Genomic DNA, 17,742 nt, shown 5'->3' on the forward strand with positions numbered 1-17,742 from the left:
CGAGAGCTTTAGTTTCGGTCTATAAATGAACTTGGATTCTATTTTGAATTCAATTCCAACACGAATCTATTTTGGGTGAAGAAGTGCTTCCTTTCAATCCTTGTTTCTAGTGGTTTGGTGTTGTCCAGAAACAAGATGTTTTCTGCACTGGAAATTTCCTACTCTCGTGAAGAACTTTTTCACCACGTTCTAGCTAAGTGTGATAGAGTTAATACTGGATCTTAGTTTAGAAATTAGGAAAGTGAAATTGTACTTCCTATAGCTGAAGCAGCATTGCTTAGGAAAAGTAATTACCAGCAGTGAGTGTGGTCGGCATGGCCTGCTCTCCGTTCTGTGAGGGTGTTAACGAAGGTGATAGCAGTGGAAAAGGAATGCAAAATCTTTCTAGTCCCTGTTTGCCAGTCTTGCAGTTAACAACATGATTTTTCTTTTCCTAAAGAATTACAATCAATCTTTTTGCCACTGACTAATTTACCACTTTTTTGTGTGTGTGTTACCTGCAGCTGTCTTCTCATCGCCTTGGTTAAAGAATGGCTGTATGAGTGTCTTGTGCTAATAATTAATTAATTCCCTAAGTAATGAGTAGATTACGAAGTAGATGGGTTAAAGGAGGAAGGAAACATAATGTACAATAATTCTAATATAGAACACCGGGTAAATACCTGCAGAAGCCACAGAGTATTATAAGAATATAGATTTAAAAGACAGATTATAAAGTATTTGATAAATATCTCTTCATATAAAGCATTCACAGTTTATTAAGTAAATGTGCTGCTTCGAGCAGAGACAGACGTGTCCTTGGGGATGTCTTGAGAGTCTCGGCAGAGATTCAGGGAGAGTTTCCAACTGCTGAAGCTATTCAGGGCATTGGAGCTATTTTGTATTAAGTTATTCTTGCTTATTATTATTATTAAATTATTTATTATTATCCTGTACTTTGTGAAATAGTGGATGGTGGGGGGGACCCTGAGTTACCACATCAATCTGAAGTCACCGGCTGCAAAGTTACGGGAAAAAACCCATGCAGCTGTTACCTGGTATATCTAAATATGGTGTTTCTTCCATTCTTGTGATTGTAGGACCTTAGGAATTGATCACATCTCATGATGAATACTGTTAGAGATATGTCTGCACTCTGTTACCAAATCTACTTAAAACCAGTGTGGCATCTTTCAGGATAGCTCTTCAAAATGAGTCCTCAGGTGTGTGTGGAGAATTCTCTGAACGAGGGACACAGAGGTGGAGAAGGAGTTTGGAAGCAGTGAGGCTGATTGTTTGCTGCTGTCTGTTAGAAACTGCCTCTGATTCGATTCTTGGTGTCATGCTACAGGTGTAGCAGGGCCCCAGTGCTGGCCACGTGTTTGTTTTTGTTTTACTGCTTGACTGCATTGGCTCCTGTCTCTATTTGTGATTGGGGTTTTATTTTTCAGCCTTTCACAGATTTGCATAAAAAACTTGTTATGCATCTCTAGCAGTGTAACAGAAGGCATAATTTTGTGACCTGACACTAAAATAGCGTGGTTTGCATCTGAGGTTTTTTTCCACCGTTGTTTCCCCAGCAGTTGAGGATAGGAAGGATTAAAGCACAGAGCCTGCTGTTGGCCGTGGGCTGAATGTGTACGTACATGTGTGACGTGGTCGGGGCAAAATGTGTGGCTTCCAGGTGAACCGTGTTTTTCTTCTAATTGTTGAGAAACAAACATGTAGCGGGGCACAGTCTCTGAATCTTTTATTTTTTGTTACATGTTGTAGCACTAACTGCTGCGCTTAACTGGAGTTGTGGCTCTTCTAACTGCCAAACGTGTGAGTTAAATACTTTATTAAAACTACACCAGCAACTGCAAATCCTAACTCCTTGCCTTTAACCTTCACTAAAGGCTAAACGAAACACTGCCCTCACGTGCACGAGTTGCAGATTCTGTTCAACTTTCAGGCTTAGCTTTTTGTTGTTTGGTTTATTAAGGAAGTGCCACTTCTCAGTACAGATGCACTTAGACTGCACAACAGTCTTTGGCACTGTTGAAAGAGAGGATATGAAATATTCCTTATATTAAAGCGTATTTTTAGCAGGGTTCTTACGTGGTGTTGGCCCTTGCATGGTTGGCATTTGTGGCAGTGCCTTAAACCTGCCTTCAGACGGCCTGTACCTGCAGATGACAGAGCTCTCCTCGGGAGGGCTTTTGCCCTTGATTTTAACAGGCTGTTTATTTCTTGGAAAGGAGCTGTGTAATGTAATTTTGTATATCTTACCAAGCATAAACATCTAGATGATTTTCATGATGGTAATAAAGTGGAAGCAGCTTTTCCGAGCTGTGACAGAAGCCGCTCTGCTCGCCCAGGGGAACGCCAGCCGTCAGTGAATTGCCGGGAATGCTGGGCAAAGGACAGCCCAGAAAGCAGGTTTGTTTCTTATCTAAATGGAAACAGCTATCCATTCTAATGCCCTTGGCCCTTGGTAGGGCCAATCGTTCCTTGGGGCTCCCAGAGCCGTGGCAGCACCTCACCTTGCGGGAAGCATCCCGGGCTGGAAGGTGGCATCCTGGGATGAAGCTGGAAATGGCTTTGTTCTGCTGCTGAGGAGGAGTTTGCCACTTCTTTAATTGCTAAGTCATTGTTTTGTCTCCAAGCCTGCAGTCGGTTGCGCCTAAATTCGTAGTAATACTTATGGTAAAAGTTACTGTAATGATCCGTGGAGGTTTCTGAATTTTCAGGTACTTTCAGCTTTCTTCTGTGGCTTATGGGGTTGGGCTGGGGAGCATATAAAACCAGGCTCCTCTAATTCCTGAGGATATAAAATATAGCCAATAAGATTTAAGTGCTCAGATGGTGGGAGGATTATTTCACTGCTGGGGCTATTACGGAGCAATTCCTATCCCCGCTCGTCTGATGGGGAAGGTTGTCACAGAACCTGTACTGATTAGCTTTGCTTGAAGCAAACATAATCCAAATAGCAATGTGACAGTGTGTGCCCTGATGGAGATACTTTACAGATGGATAAAACAGGCTAATAATACTTAATGGCATTCTTTTTGAGGATGGTAACTGTGAGAAGTAAGCTCTTTGAAGATTAAAAGTGTCACATAAATGCTAAGTATTCTTGTTACAGAAAATTGGCAAATCCTATTGTAATAACTAAATCTTCTGCTGCCTTCCATGCACAAGATGTTAAACCTTTGATATGCATTGTGGTTAGCTCTAAAAGCACCAAGAAAAGCTCTGTCCCCACCGTGAGCCATTACTACCAAAAAACAAAGAACAGGTACGAGGGAAAAAATGGATTGAATAACCCATTTTTTTTTTTTAATACCAAAACTCTGTTGCTATTATCCTTAATTTCCTGTTGCATAATGTCACTGGTAAATGTCACACTAGGAGTGTCAAATCTTCACCGAGACGCGCTGAATAGTACGAACAATGCAATTTTTAATGTTCTGGTTGGGAGCCACTCCTTATGAGGGGGTCGGTGGTTTTGCTGGGGGCAGCCTTTTGTGTCTGCCCACCCCAAATGTTCTCAAGTGGGCTCCTTTTTTTTTGCAGGGATGGGTGGGTGTGGAGTTTGTCTTTTTAATGACATGGCTGGTTCATTTATTTCAATTGCATTCTGCAGTTTGGGATTTTTCCCAAACATGTTTTCTGTTCGCTTGTACATTTTACCTCTTTGAAGCTTTTTAGTAATTGGTTTGGTTCTTGACAACTTCATAACCACAGCCATTGAGTCACAATAAAGACTAATGAAAAAAGTAATAAAATTTCCATGTATAACTAGGAAGAAGATTCCTGAGGGAAATATTGAGCAAGTGATTACAGGGAAGATAATTGTCTGGTTAGAGAATTATATGCCCTGTGAGTTTGATATTGAACCTGTAAAATTGTCACTTAAAAATCAAAATATTAGAATTATTAAAAGCAGAGATGGAAGTCAGAGCTTGAGGTAGGTGCATTTTGCTTGCTTTCTGAAGAATGATTGAGTTGTCTGCTGTTGGTTTTTTAACCGAGTTTCGGTTATTTTTAGTAAAGAATAAATGCAGTGTTAGGCTGCTGTATGGCTGCAAATTATTGCTCGCCTTGTGTACTTGCGATCTGCAGGGCTTTGGGGCTTTTTTTTTTTTAATAAAGGCACTGATGTAGCGAGCTGTCTTACCCAGTAGTGACTGGGTAAGTAGTAGGAATTCCCATTTTGTTTCCTGTTTGTAGTGTATCGTGGACGTTTTGCTGCTTCACATTCTGGGAAAAAGCGCCATCCCTACTAGATACTTGGTAAGGTGCTTAGCCAGATGAGCTCAGTGTGTCCTTATCTTCCCCTTACCTGAACTTTTTATCCTATGTGATGTTTTCTTCCTGATGATGGAGTGATTTGTTTCCTGTTTTGATTTCCAGCACTGTCAATACCTTGTGGTTTCTGTCCGACTTGTTTTTTTCCTGCTCACCTGTAAACTAGAATATATAATTTCCTTTCATGTAGCCAAATGAAATATCTTTGGCTTTTGATACCTAAAGATCCTGCCGGCTCCTTGGTGCTGTTGCTGCCACCTCTGCAGCTGCTCGTGGTGCTCTGCGTGTTGGTGTGAGCAGAGGTTACCAACACACTGCTTGTTTCCAGCAGCCACTGCTTTCTCTGTAAGATGAAAGTAAAGAAAACAGCTCGGCGTGCTGTTTCTGTGCCCAGTTTGTTACAGATTAGGTTAATTGGCTCTCGGCTGATAGCAGCCCTGGCAGATTAACTCCACCTCCTCTCAGTTCGAGTGCTGGGCTCCCGTCCTTCTCACAGATTGAAGCAGCTCCTGGGTGCAGTACTTTCACAGACCATCTGAGATCATTTATAAAAGAACTGTCTGATGTAGACGAGGATTTATATTCCTTTTGTCATTTCCGTGCCTTCTGTTGGAACTAGATGATCTTTAAGGTCCCTCCCAGCCCGAGCTGCGCTGTGACGGTGCGATTTTAGTGCTGAGACACTTAAGGCACGCAGAGGTTAAGTGCCTCTTGCCTGAATGTCTCAGCATTAAAGAGCTCCAGTGCAATGCTTTTATTCCTCTTCTGCTACAACAACCAACTTCGTATGCTCTAAAAAGCTGTGTTTTTTATCTCATTCTGTATCACAGCGTTTTATGTAATTCTGCTTGGATTTTGAAGGTGAGGGGAAGAGGCGTTGTGAAGGAAGGCATATTTGTCTGGTCCCGATGTTCCCAATGAGTGTGAAACAGGAATTTAAAACCCATGCATTGTGCTCACTCTCGTCACACGTCACAGGCAAGGTATATAGTAATTACCTCATATAAGCTGTAATAAAACCATTAAGCTTGACTAGCCACTACTTTTAACCTTCAGACAAGCTCCCTTCAACATTAATATTAGTTTCTTATAATGCTTAAAGTTCACATGTGAACTGTTGCATCCTAAGCAGCAGTGCTTGCTCATAAACTTTGGTGTCCCTTCTCTCCGGTGCCTTTGTAAATCTTTAAACTCTGCAAGGGCAGTGGAGAGCGGCCGAGGCAGGCGGGTGACTTACAGCGTTGGGTGCGGGTTGCTTACTGGGGCCAAGCAGAGGTGCTGCTGCACGGCACTTGTTACATTCCTGATCTCCGTAGTGTCCCTAGCATTGCTTTTTTTATTTGAAAATTTCAGATTTTAGGTATATTTTAATGACTTTCCTACATTCAAATAAAACATACTATTGAAGTAATTGTAAGAACTTCAGGCTAGGTTCGTTAGCCTCTGAGGACGTATGACAGCATTTGCAATGTTTGTGCTTCCACTAGTGAGAACTGACATTCTGATACAACCATTTCCTTCTCTCTCTCTTTTCAAGACAGGCAATGAACAGGCACAGAGTATCTATATGAGGTGCGTTTGGTTATAACAGTCAGATTTTTATGATGACTCAATAGTATTTCGCTAGTAGCTCTATAAAGGCAGCGTACTTTTTGCTGAGGTAGGTATTTGTTTCCCAGCTTGCTAAGTTTTCCGCAGGCATTTGTTGTCTAAAGCAGGCCTTTTCAGTCTCACCTTTGTCCTGAAGTGACAGAGGCTGTGCTGAATATTGAACTGTGCATTACTCACATTGCTTTTTTTTTTTTAATTCAAAAAGGAAAATTCCAGGATGACTTGGTAATAAATACTTGGAGTGAAAGTGTTGCAAAGAAAGGGGTGGCTCCAACATAGGACTGCCTTATTGTGTAGCTGGTTTTGGAGGCTGCTATACACATTTTTAGCTGGACAGTTGTTAGTTTAAAAAAAAATAATACTAGAATCGTAAATCAATACAAACGGCATTAAGTTTAACACTATTAAACTAAAAATAACCTCGGCAATTGGGTGAGCTGAAGGTCTGCTACAATTACTCTAAGTTGCGGTGGCGTTTTTAGCTGAGGTTGCATGGTTTCATTTAAACTTTATTAAACAAACTGGAGCTCGAGTATTTGAGTATTCCCCGGAGAGTTGGATGCAGCACTAATCTTCTGTTAAACTGTCTTCAGTGTTGCTGGAAAGCATCCAGCCAAGGTAGCGTTAAGGAGGTGCCTGGATAGAACAAGCTGTGACTTCTCCTTTTGTGGAAGAGGCAGTTCGCTTCTGCGATATGTTACTATTGAAACTTGCTTTTCTTATTTTGATTTCAAACCTTAGAATAAAAAGTCAGCTTCTGTAGCCTTGAGGAGTGAAGAACTAGGCATGTGGTCCCAATTAATAGCTGCCTTGCTTCCTGTGCAGTAACGCTGAGGTTGAGCCACCTGTTATTGGTAGGAACGATGAGAAGGTGTTTTTTTTGCTGTGTTGACTATCATAAACTTATTTTAGGAAGTCTTACGTGTTCTGTTTTTCCCTGTCAGACTGTGAGAGCAGCAGCAGTGTCTGTGCTGGTGTCGTGTCTGTGTGTGTGCAGGGAACGGGGCCGGTCAATGGTCTGTTTGTAGGGACGGCTCTGTCCTGGAGGCGCTCGGTGAGGCTGACTTTGGAAAAAGTGAGACTGCTCAATGCAGGACCTTCAGTCAGTGGATGAAGTGAGGTTGTTAACTGCGTTTATGTCTAAATGTTGGTTTAAAAATATCTCTGTGGTCTGTGATGCTTGCTGCCGCTCAGCCACCTTTTTATCTGTTGTGCATTGTTTGTAACACATGCTGATTGAATGCGTTTGCAGAGATCTTGAGCAAATGTTTGAATACCTTTCTGTAAGCCTCTTAAGTCTTGAGTTGTGAAAGACAAGAGAAAATGGTCTTAAAACTTTCTTGCACTTCTTATTCTTTTTATTTCTCCCTTCCCCCCTCCATAAAAACTTAAATAAAGTCTCCAGTGAATACAATGAAGTGCCATTAAAGGCTGCTGTGTGGAAGCGGAGGGCAGCGTTTGACATTGACCTCTTAATAATATCCTTTTTGCATACATAACACCTCTGACCTTGGTTGGACCGTCTATTAAGCACGGGATTTGTGCAACTGAGAGAGCAAAGGGAGCCTGCAGGCATGAGCATTCTCATTTTTATTACAGTAATAAGTGTATTGCTTCTGGAAATCTTACTTTCATAATTTAAGAGCTATTGTTATTTCTTCTCTACAGGCTATCATGTTCTACCTCTGTGTCAAATAATTGGAAGTTTTGTATTCATATATTTTATTTGTCTTCCAGACTTAAAGTAACCGTTGATAATATCTTTGATTTCTACTCAGCTCGTTTCAGTCGTACTTTCGTGTGCCTGGCTCTAAATGTATAATGAACTTGTTTTTGCAGAGCTTTGCAGATGATTGTAGATGGCCTGCATCAATCATTTTAATGTGTCCCAGGGAGGGAATGGAAATGATTATCTTTTCTGTAATTCCATGACCTGCTTTGTAGTTTCTGCGTGCACAATAATATTAAGTGATCTCTAGCGCTAGCAGTTTGCTTTTGAAATGTAGCACGGAGTAGCAGTATCAATTTAGCATCTACTATGAAATGATGTGCTGGCAGTCCTTGCCGAAGATGCTAGCAGCCTTGGTAAAGTCGTCTTCCCGGCCTTCCTTTGGCCAAGCCATCCGCCAATGGCACTCGAGGCACGTTTCGAGGCAGGTGGGTAGGGGCCGGATTCTGCAACCTGCCAGCACCGCCCGGGGAGATGCTTGCACCAAGGGGGTGCTTGCATGGCCACGACTCCCGGGGATGACTGCCTGAAACTGCTTTATATTCTAGCCCATTACATATAGGCAGTTCTCATTTATTGCATAAATAAAATTTTCTATTAAAACAGTTATTAGAAGTTTTAACGGGTTATGGGCTATTGTATTTCTTTTAATTAATCCTGGCAAAAAAAGTAGTGCAGAAGTTTATACAAAATTGCATGTATTAAGAGGAAAAAAGAATTCCTCCCCTAATATGTATGCAATAGGGCAAATGCCGCAGTTGGTTTTGACTGCTGGTGGAAGGAAACTGCAGCTTCAAGTTGAAATGGATTTTGCTAGTGTTAGGATTGTGAGGAGAAGACCTTATTTTTGCATTCATGAAAAAAAATAAATTAAATTTTGGGAGGGAGGGGGGAATTCTTGCTGTTTCCTTCTTAATCAGAAGGCAAAATGCTGTGGCTTTAATCAGAGCATAGTCTTGAGGCTTATTTCTCAGATCCTTTTTTTTTTTTTTTTTCCTGGTAAAAGGTACCCAGAATACCTAATAAAATTTGAGAAGAAACATGACCCAATCTCTGTTTTTACACACTGTCATGAAGTCAAGACCCAGTCTGTTTCAGTGTCAATGAGGGTTAAAATCAGGGAGGAATGTTTCAACATCATTTGCTTCTAAAGGAACGATTTTCCTTTTGATGAATGAATTAATTGGCATGTGGACATTTTGAAGGGAATGCTGGGTTAAGTCCTGAAGTGCTCTGTTTTACTTTGGTTGGCAAAAAGCTGGACAAGCTTCTGGCCGTGTCGGAGTTGCCCTGTCTGGCTGGTTGTATCAAGGAAAGGAAAATACCTCGCTATAAATACAGTGCAGTGGCTGTCACGGGCAGCATCGCTGCATTGGTTTCAGGCTGGGAAATGCTCCTCTGCAGTACGTGGGAACCTGCGTGGGATGCAGGCCGTGGCGTGTCATGCTCTGCAACCTGATTTTGATGAAGTACTTGTTTCGTTCAGTGAGATACCTCCCAAGTACGCGTTACATTTGTGGACCTAGAGTAATTCTTTGCCTTGCTCAGAGCCGCTTAACCACGTTGTTATAAAGTCGCTTTGTGCTTGTAAAGTAGGAAGGCAGGGACTGCTTTTCAGGACACTCATGCAAGTATAAAGGGCAACTCTTCAAACTTTCTATCTTTAGTTTGTGAATAAGTCTGAACAGGTTTTAGCTGGTAATCAGACTTTGACTGCGCAAGGAAGTCTTAGGTGGAGAATTCCGTTTAGCCCAAACTAGCACTGCTGTTCAATTCAGGCTTTGCTGTACTATCTCATAAGCCTGTAAGTGGTGATTACTTATTTTTTTCTACAGAAAAATAGACAGGTTGCTAGATGAGGCTGTTTGAAACATGCTGCTAGAGCTGCTCTTCATAATATTCACCACAGTTGGTTACAGATCATTTCTCTAGCTTATATGCAACATAAATTTGATCGTAAAGCTAGCTTATTTTCCTTCTGTGTGACAGTAATGGTGCTTAATTTAGAACAAATTATAATACATCTTTGTAGTCAAAGAAAACAGGCAGTGAACTGTTTCAATAGTTGATGTTAACTTTAGGTCTACCCCCCCCCCATTCTCTTTTTTGGGGGGAAGATTAAGATTACTAGATCTCATTTTCCAGTAGTTGAATTTTTCCTCCATCTGGGTGAGATCGTGCATTAATTCTTCTGAACTTTTATTTTTACGATGAATATAACGTGTACGGGATCGAGAGTCCTTAAGGTGTTCATTTCTATGACATCTTTACTGACCAAATCTTTTTCTCCTCTTACTCATTACAGTTACAGACATAGAGCTGAAGCGACTGAAAGATGCTTTCAAGAGAACTTGTGGACTCTCGTATTATATGACCCAACAATGCTTCATCAGGGAAGTTCTCGGTGATGGAGTCCCTCCAAAAGTTGCTGAGGTAATTTATAAACTCTTCTGGAGAGATGTATGTGTTGATACTGTGTACCTTAGATGTGCACACACAAATATGGGCAAATTCAATTTCTTTCAATTTTTCATCCAGTATTAGAGTGTGTTCTCTAACTGAAGGTAATGTTCCAGACTTGGATCGTGAGCTGTCAGTGAATGTGTGCTTGACTGAGTCATTGTCTCACACCCATCTAATAGGTGGTAGATGACTTTAAAGTAAATCTAGGTATCCAGATGTAGTGTTGGGGAAGTGAAAATTGGGGAAATTTTAATTCTTATATGAAACCATTATAGTAGAGGATTTTATTTACTCTGGAGGTGAGCACGCTGTAGGTTTCTCTGAGATTCCATAGGCTTTTACTTTGTTTCCTAAAGTGCAGATTAATCTTTACTAGCTCCCAGAAATGATTTTGTGTATTTTACATACATAAAAATGAACTGGACAGTAGCCAGAACCAAAATATGCTACATAGGTATAAATAATGTATGTATGTGTGTGTGTGTATATATATGTATGTATGTATAAATGTGTGTGTGTATATATATATATAAAAATAGTGATACTATCCTGCACATGTACTTTGAAAAAAAAAACTTTCATAGAGTTGTACGTATCTTGAAAGAGAAATTAAAATATTGTTCAGAGAAGAATAAGATTAGCCAGACCTTTCAAGTGATATTTTGCTCCATGTCATTTCTAATCACAGCTTCTATTTCTGGTATCTTCAGTGTTACTGACCTTACAGGCAGCGTGCAACTCTTCCAGTTTTATTTAGATAATGTGCATAGTTAGATGTGTTTGCTAGAGGGTTTCTTTTTTCTAAGCTTACTATTTTCTCTGTTTTTATCTTTTTTTTTTCCCAAGTATTGACAGGGAGGATATTACTTGCTTCTGCAATATATTTGGCAGTTTTATTTTTTTATGTGTATTCAAGCACTTAACAGGAAATACTGTAATGTGTGTTAGCACTGTCAAATTGAATGAAAGTGAGATTTCTTGTAGCTTAAGGCTTCAGTACTAGTTTTGGCATATTCTGTGTGAATATTTTGTTAGTAGACAATAAGATTTAAAAAATAATAAAATAAAAATACTGTACATGATTTTTTGAAATAATATGAAATATTACAATTTTCACATTGTGAATTAATTTGTACTTTCATATCCCTTTTATGCCAGTATTAATGGTTAAATTATTGGTTTGGATGAGATAAATTTTCACCAATAGATACTCTGGGTTTTCAAATGTCTTCTGTTACCCTCTTTTTTTTTTTTTTAATCTGATATTAAGGACAAAATTTTGATCATAATTGTGTCTCTTAACGTCTTAATGTTACAGTTCTACTGCTGTTCATGGTTCCTATTTGGTGAAGTAAAGTTAGTGGAAGAATCATAACTCTTTTCTGATGTGATCTCATCAGAATTGGGATATCAGCATCTCAAAATTCAAGTACAAATTACTGTGTACTGAATTACTGTGTACTTCTAGCATTCATATTCAGGCAATGCAGTATTCATATCTTTGAGCTTGGATATTGAAAATCTGGGCAAAACTTGGACTTGACTCTGCTCATATTGTAATGGGATTCTTTGTAATTCAGTGTGGAAAGGCAGGCACGCTCATTAGACAGCTAAAGCCTTGTTCTGAGTTTTCAGCCTTTCAGTCATTAAAATGGATTATTTTGAGCCTGAGATTGCTGGGCTGTTTTCTCTGCATGGCTTGAGTAATGGTTTGTTGTATCTGAGGAGTGATAGGCCTTCAGGAATTCATTAAATTAAAAACACTGATAGAGCAGGCATGCAAAAGAGGGAAATGAAGTCCATGGAACTTCGATCAATTTACATGATTGTCATGCACACGAATCACTTAAATGTTCTGGGTGGTTATGTTCTGAAAGGATCTCTTAGAAAAATGGAATTGAAAATATTAATAAAATGAAACAGAATGGGCTGTGTCTTCATTGTTTTAACAGCAGGAAAGCCGGTCAAGGGCTGAGATGCATGAACACAGCAATTATTTTTAAATCTAGGGAAATAAAACAATTAGGATATGCAGCTATAGGTACCTTAATAGAAAAAGTACTGTTCAGAGGAAATAGAAAGAATGGTAATATCTCAAGAAATAGCTTTTAGTAGCTTTGTATGTTAGTCTCAGGAGGGGAAGAATGCTGAGAAGGACATCCTAACTTTGTCCTGTCCATGACTAATTAGATTATACCTTTACCAGCTTAATTTAGAGGGAGTTGCATATCAACCTTATTGAAAAAGGAATAAGCAGTGATTTTTTCTTGTTCATTTCTTCCTACGTATATTGTGATTGTGAGAACACTTGTGCTGTTTTTTCTCCAAATGTGACTGTAAGTAGAAGAGGGATGCTAACGAAGACACGAAGGACATGAAGGGGGAGCTGCCAAAAGAACAAGAAAGAAGACTTCTCAAGGACTGAAAGAGAAGACGGGTCATAAGAATAGGGTTAGGGAAGAATCCAGGAGGTTTTATACACTAGAGCAAGGAGCCAAAAGAATGCCTTGAACATCCTCTCCTACCTCCCAACAGGCTTACTAGAGGCTGTGGGCACAGGGACACAAAATTGCTTCTTGACAGTGCATTTTATTAGAAAAAGTTTTCCAAATAACGTATTAATGTGAAAACTTGTGGGGCTACTTCTTTAGCAATGTGAACTAATCTTGGTTGTATGCTGTATGCAACTTACTCAATGTTGGTAAACTCTCACCAAAAAATGATTAAGTGACTGAGGTAAAGGTAATACCAGCTGCTGATTGTTCTCATTCAAAGGTGTGTAAGATACTAATACCTTGGACATTATCCACTGGGTTCCTTTTTTTTTTTTAATCTTGAACGATACGTTGTGTTAAAATAATATATAAACGTAATAGCTGGCATTCAAATGATACTGAAACTGAGATGTGCGAAGTTCAGCTGAAGTGGGTGGAAAGTTCAGAGATGGGTATGAATTATAAATATGCTTTCAGATGGATGAAGAGAGGAGACAGCTGTATTCAAGGTGATTTGTGAAATAAGTGTGCTTTAAAAGTCTGAGAGCACAGAAAGGTGAAATTTGAGTGACAGAGAAGAATAAAGAAAAGATAATCTTTTAATCAAAGTTGTGAAGGAAAAGTAGTGATTTCTCTTTCATTTGGCCATATTTATATATGGTCTTTGAAAGTCCTGTTAATCTGATCTGTGAGAATTCTCTCCCTTTTTATACTTAGTGTGCTTGGATTTTTGTTTTTTGTTTTTTTTTTTCTTCTGGATCTGAAGGAGCTATATTAAGACTTAAGTATAGTATTCGGCAGAGCTAACTGCTTATTTAAAAAGGAAAAAAAAAAAAAAGTAATGGCTCCAGTGTGATATAGAAGTAAATCACTTATATATGCAGTGTAGCCCTGAAGGCATCTTGTGAAATCAGAATCATCAGAAGTAGGAAGTGTGGAATTCAGATCTCTGCCATGACATAGTCCATGAGGCATACGCTGTGTCCAAACAGAGCATAAATTTAGTTTTAATAATTTGAACTCTTCATGCATTTGCAAATGGATTAAACTTTAGCAATAGTAGATCACCTGAGCATGCTCTGGGAGGTTAGTGTATGTGGGTGGTGCTGTCTTACAGCAGAAGGAAATGGCAGGTTCTACATAATGTCTTCCATACAACAAGATCCTTCTGTGCTTCTGTGTTCACTTAAATTTACCTGCTCTCAGACATCTTTCGATTTTGGGAAATTTTCAAAGCCTCGCTGTGATCCTCTTGCACCTCCCTCAGCAGTTCCCTCTGGCTGCTGTCAGCATGTTTACTTACTGCTCAGAAGGCTCTGGGAGGCGTCAGGTTACCATCACGGTGATTTACAAGTACTTTAATATGAAACTATTTAAGTGATTTGGGAAAATTTTACTTTCTTTGAAGCCTTTTCCCAGTGCTGAGTTGTTCAAGACAAAGTTCTTGGTAACAAAATCCGTTAAATTTTGCTTTCCCGGCCCAAAAGGGGCAAGTTCTGTTGAAGTATTTAGCTGATTTTTTGTCTTCCAGTTAGCGTAACCCATTTTGATGCTTGTCAGCTCTTGGGTAAACAGTTTCCTGGCATGTAGACCTGTGTGAGTGAGACGGTAATGTTTGCTGGTCTTGTTTTGGAAGACATGGCACTCACGTTCTGCACAGGGATTTCAGTCTGTTAAAAATTGATTTTTCTCCTTAATACTCTTCATTTTAACGTGCTGTCTGGCTCCTTTGGAAGGCACAACTGATAATAGATTGCACTTGATTACACTCAGTGTCCGACGTAGTTACGGTAGTATATAGATGTTCTCTTGTAATATTTGAAATGTGATTTATGTAATTATTTCGTGACAGTTTTATGGGCAGCATCATTCTGGCTACTTACAGCCTGAGGTCACCCACTTAGAGTGCACTAGATTAGTGAAACCTGGTAACAGAAATGGTTATTTCAAAGCCATGTTGGTTCCCTGCCTGGTTTCACTCATGGTACTGCTACACAAATGCTTATCCTGCTGTCATAGGCAGTGGGGCTGCAATCTTCTAATTAATATGAGAATTCATACTTTCATGTAGTCATTTTACTTATTGATGATTTAGAAGTAGATTGTTTTGACGTGTTTAAAACTTGTTGGGTAGATTCTCAGGATGTCACGCTTAAGACTGTTAGGGCCATGTACCTTTTTTTCCAAACTGCTGGTAGTCTAGAGGAGAAGTGTAACTCCAATCACACGTCATCTCTCACTTTCATTTTCTTGTCACTTGTGGGTGTAAATGTTTCCTGATGGTTATGGTGGATTTTTAAAAACAAACAAACAAACCAACCTAAAATGCGTATTCATTCTTTAGACTGGTGGATTTTGGTCTGTTGGTCCCAAAGGGTCATGGCCTCTTTTTTAGTCTTGCAAAAAAGGCTAAAATTAATTGTGCAAACTCTTGTATTTTCAAATTTATTATTTTTTTTTTTTTTTAAATAGAGGTTAGGAAGTCAAAAAAAAAAAGTTAAAAATGTTGCTGTTGCTGTTTAGAGTTGTATGGTTGTGGTTCGTATGTTTAAAAACAAATGAAAGGCAGGGGAAGGGATGCAGGTGTAGCAGCAGTTAAGACCTGTGGGTTTCATCCGGTGGTTTGCTGATGATTCGCTCTGCTCTGTTGGGTATTTCACAAAATAGTGGATCTGCCTGCAGTAACGTGGAAGCCCCACTGACCTCTGAACTCTGCTGGGGCTCTTTGGCTAAGATGCCGTATAAAGAACACGCTCAAGGCTTTACTGGAGAAAAATGAAAAAGCAGAACATAATTACATGTACACATCCTGTTTGTAATCTTGTTTATTTAGAAAGTAAGTCAGTAGCAAGCAAGGAAAATAGTATTTAAAATGTACACAGTATTTTAAGAGCCCTGGTGTAACTTGTTGCTGTTAGTTGTGATGTCTGTTCCTGCTCTTAATGTTTTGGTTTACTTCTGTTTTATTCTCTTAGGTTATCTACTGTTCGTTTGGAGGAATGTCCAAAGGGCTGCACTTCAATAACTTGATAGTTGGATTAGTTCTACTTACAAGAGGCAGAGAGGAAGAGAAAGCAAAATGTAAGTAACACAACTTTAAAAAAGTAGTAACAATGTAGTGTATATAGAATACTTTTTTGTCAAGGAACCACAAATCATGCTGTATTAAGTCATTGTAGTTGTATGTAAGCGGGCATACATTTGCCAATAAAGATGGTATATTATTAGACATTTTTAGCTGCATATTTTAAATTTCAAAGTATTTTAGTTTTCTATACCTAATGAAGTGAAATATTTGTTACGTTCCCATGATTGTGGATGTTAGGATCCTACAGAAAGACTGTTGAGTACTGTATGTAGGCAGAGAAAGGAGGACAGCACTGGTATTTTTCACAACAAACTAAAGCATCTGCCTACTGACTTCTGTTGTTTTGTCTTCCTTGTTAATCTGACTTGATAGTGTTTATTTTTTGATTAGTGGGCAACGGTGAAAGAAAGAAAATATTTATTGATCTAAAGCCTATTAAGTTATACTGTGATTGAATCAAATTGTTGCACTGCTTTTGGCATTCTTAGCCAGTTTTAAACCTAGTATTTGGAAAAATGGAACTACAGTAGTTGCTTAAATATTTCCCTTCTTCCTCAGACATTTTCAGTCTCTTCTCTAATGAATCTGGGAGTTATGTTGTTCGTGAAGAGATGGAGAAGATGCTGCAGGTGGTTGATGGAAAAGTGCCAGAATCTCTCAAGAAATGTTTCTCTGAGGTACATTTTGTACAAGTTTTGTCTTACTGCATTCACAAAAAAAGTGAATATTAGGCAGTTTTTCTTCTGCTGTATAAATTCATGTGTATGTATGGCAATAAATTAACCTTGGTTAAAGAGAGGAGAGATTTTTTTTATATCTTATAATATTACATGTGATTTGCGTTGATATAAGTAGCAATTTAGTATATGCAGGCATTCTCCATACTGTTTTACTTACTGTGCTAGTTATAAAGATATCATTTCCAAAAGGTAGTCAAGTAATCAAGTAAATTTAAGTATGAATATTGCTAGTGGAATTTGATTGATTAGTGTGGATATCTTATTGCAGTTCAGAAAAAAATCTAGAACACAGATCTGAGAGAGGAAAGAAAATCTGCCCCTTGGATTAAAAAAAAATAAAAATAAATAAAAATAAAAAAGCCTACCAGCAGTGGTTGCTTAAAATTATAGTTTTTGAATATTACTGCCGTCTCACTGTGCCTGCCAGGAGCTACAACGTTTATGTATGAGGTTGTTTGAGAGATGTAATCTTTTTGAAAGCTTGTTGAAGTCCTCCCCTAAAACAGGCTGTTGTTACTTATAGATATTCACAGATACTTCCTTGGCCCTAGTCATCCTACTGAACTGTCAGGTTTGTTTGATTCAGTTGTTTCCTTTAGTTATTGACTAGCAAAATCTAGTTGTCATTATACATTCTTATGAAAAACTGGTTGAGGAGAAGCTTTATTTGTGGATTTCAGATTACTTAATTTCCTTACAAATTCTTAGACTGTATTTACGATAACTTTGATAAGCTTGTTACCAGCATTGGCTGAGGCAAACTTGCTTAATCTGGCAGTGGTGTCATGTTGGCTTTGTGGGCAACAATTACAATTTTCGTTCTGGCATGGGATCATAAATCATATGTATACTGCAGCCCAGTTTCTGGAGCTGACCACCTTGATATTTCCTACTTATAATTCCCCATTAATATGGCGTGATGAATTATACCCTAAAAGTTAATTGCATACTGTCCAAGAAATCTAGAAATACTTTATGAAGATCTTGCAGGGAGAGAAGTATCAATCTGGCTTGATACCGTTTTCCTGTTCAAGAAAATGCTCTATATCGATTTTCTTTTAAAAGGAAAATAGTGTAATAACCCACTCAGCAGGATTTACTGGCCTGTTGATCATACTAGGTCATTGCTGAAGAGCGAGAAAGTTTAATGTTCCTGCTGTGGGTCTGCCTTCCTGCCGTATGGCAGATGAGTTTATGCTTTCCAGGATGATGTTTGTAGGTACTTTCATTCTTTCCTTCAGAATTACTGCATGTGCTCATCTAAAAATAAGAGCTTTGAAGCATATCTATGTTTTCCTCATCCTTGCTTTAGAAGAATAAAAAGGAAGAAACAAATTCAGAGAT

General features: G+C 38.9%; 1 protein-coding gene across 2 annotated transcripts in view; it reads left to right on the forward strand.

Moving 5' to 3' along the window:
• The window catches only part of USP32 (ubiquitin specific peptidase 32), a 71,998-nt gene that overhangs the window by 9,976 nt on the left and 44,280 nt on the right, over window positions 1-17,742 (forward strand). For both annotated transcript variants that reach the window (XM_035342927.1, XM_035342928.1), the window contains exons 2-4: window positions 9,918-10,045; window positions 15,546-15,651; window positions 16,217-16,335. In XM_035342927.1, the coding sequence (XP_035198818.1) occupies window positions 9,918-10,045; window positions 15,546-15,651; window positions 16,217-16,335 (353 nt within the window). The remainder of the gene's footprint in view (window positions 1-9,917; window positions 10,046-15,545; window positions 15,652-16,216; window positions 16,336-17,742) is intronic.

Source organism: Oxyura jamaicensis, chromosome 19, assembly GCF_011077185.1.
Source record: "Oxyura jamaicensis isolate SHBP4307 breed ruddy duck chromosome 19, BPBGC_Ojam_1.0, whole genome shotgun sequence".
NCBI classification, from domain to species: domain Eukaryota; kingdom Metazoa; phylum Chordata; class Aves; order Anseriformes; family Anatidae; genus Oxyura; species Oxyura jamaicensis.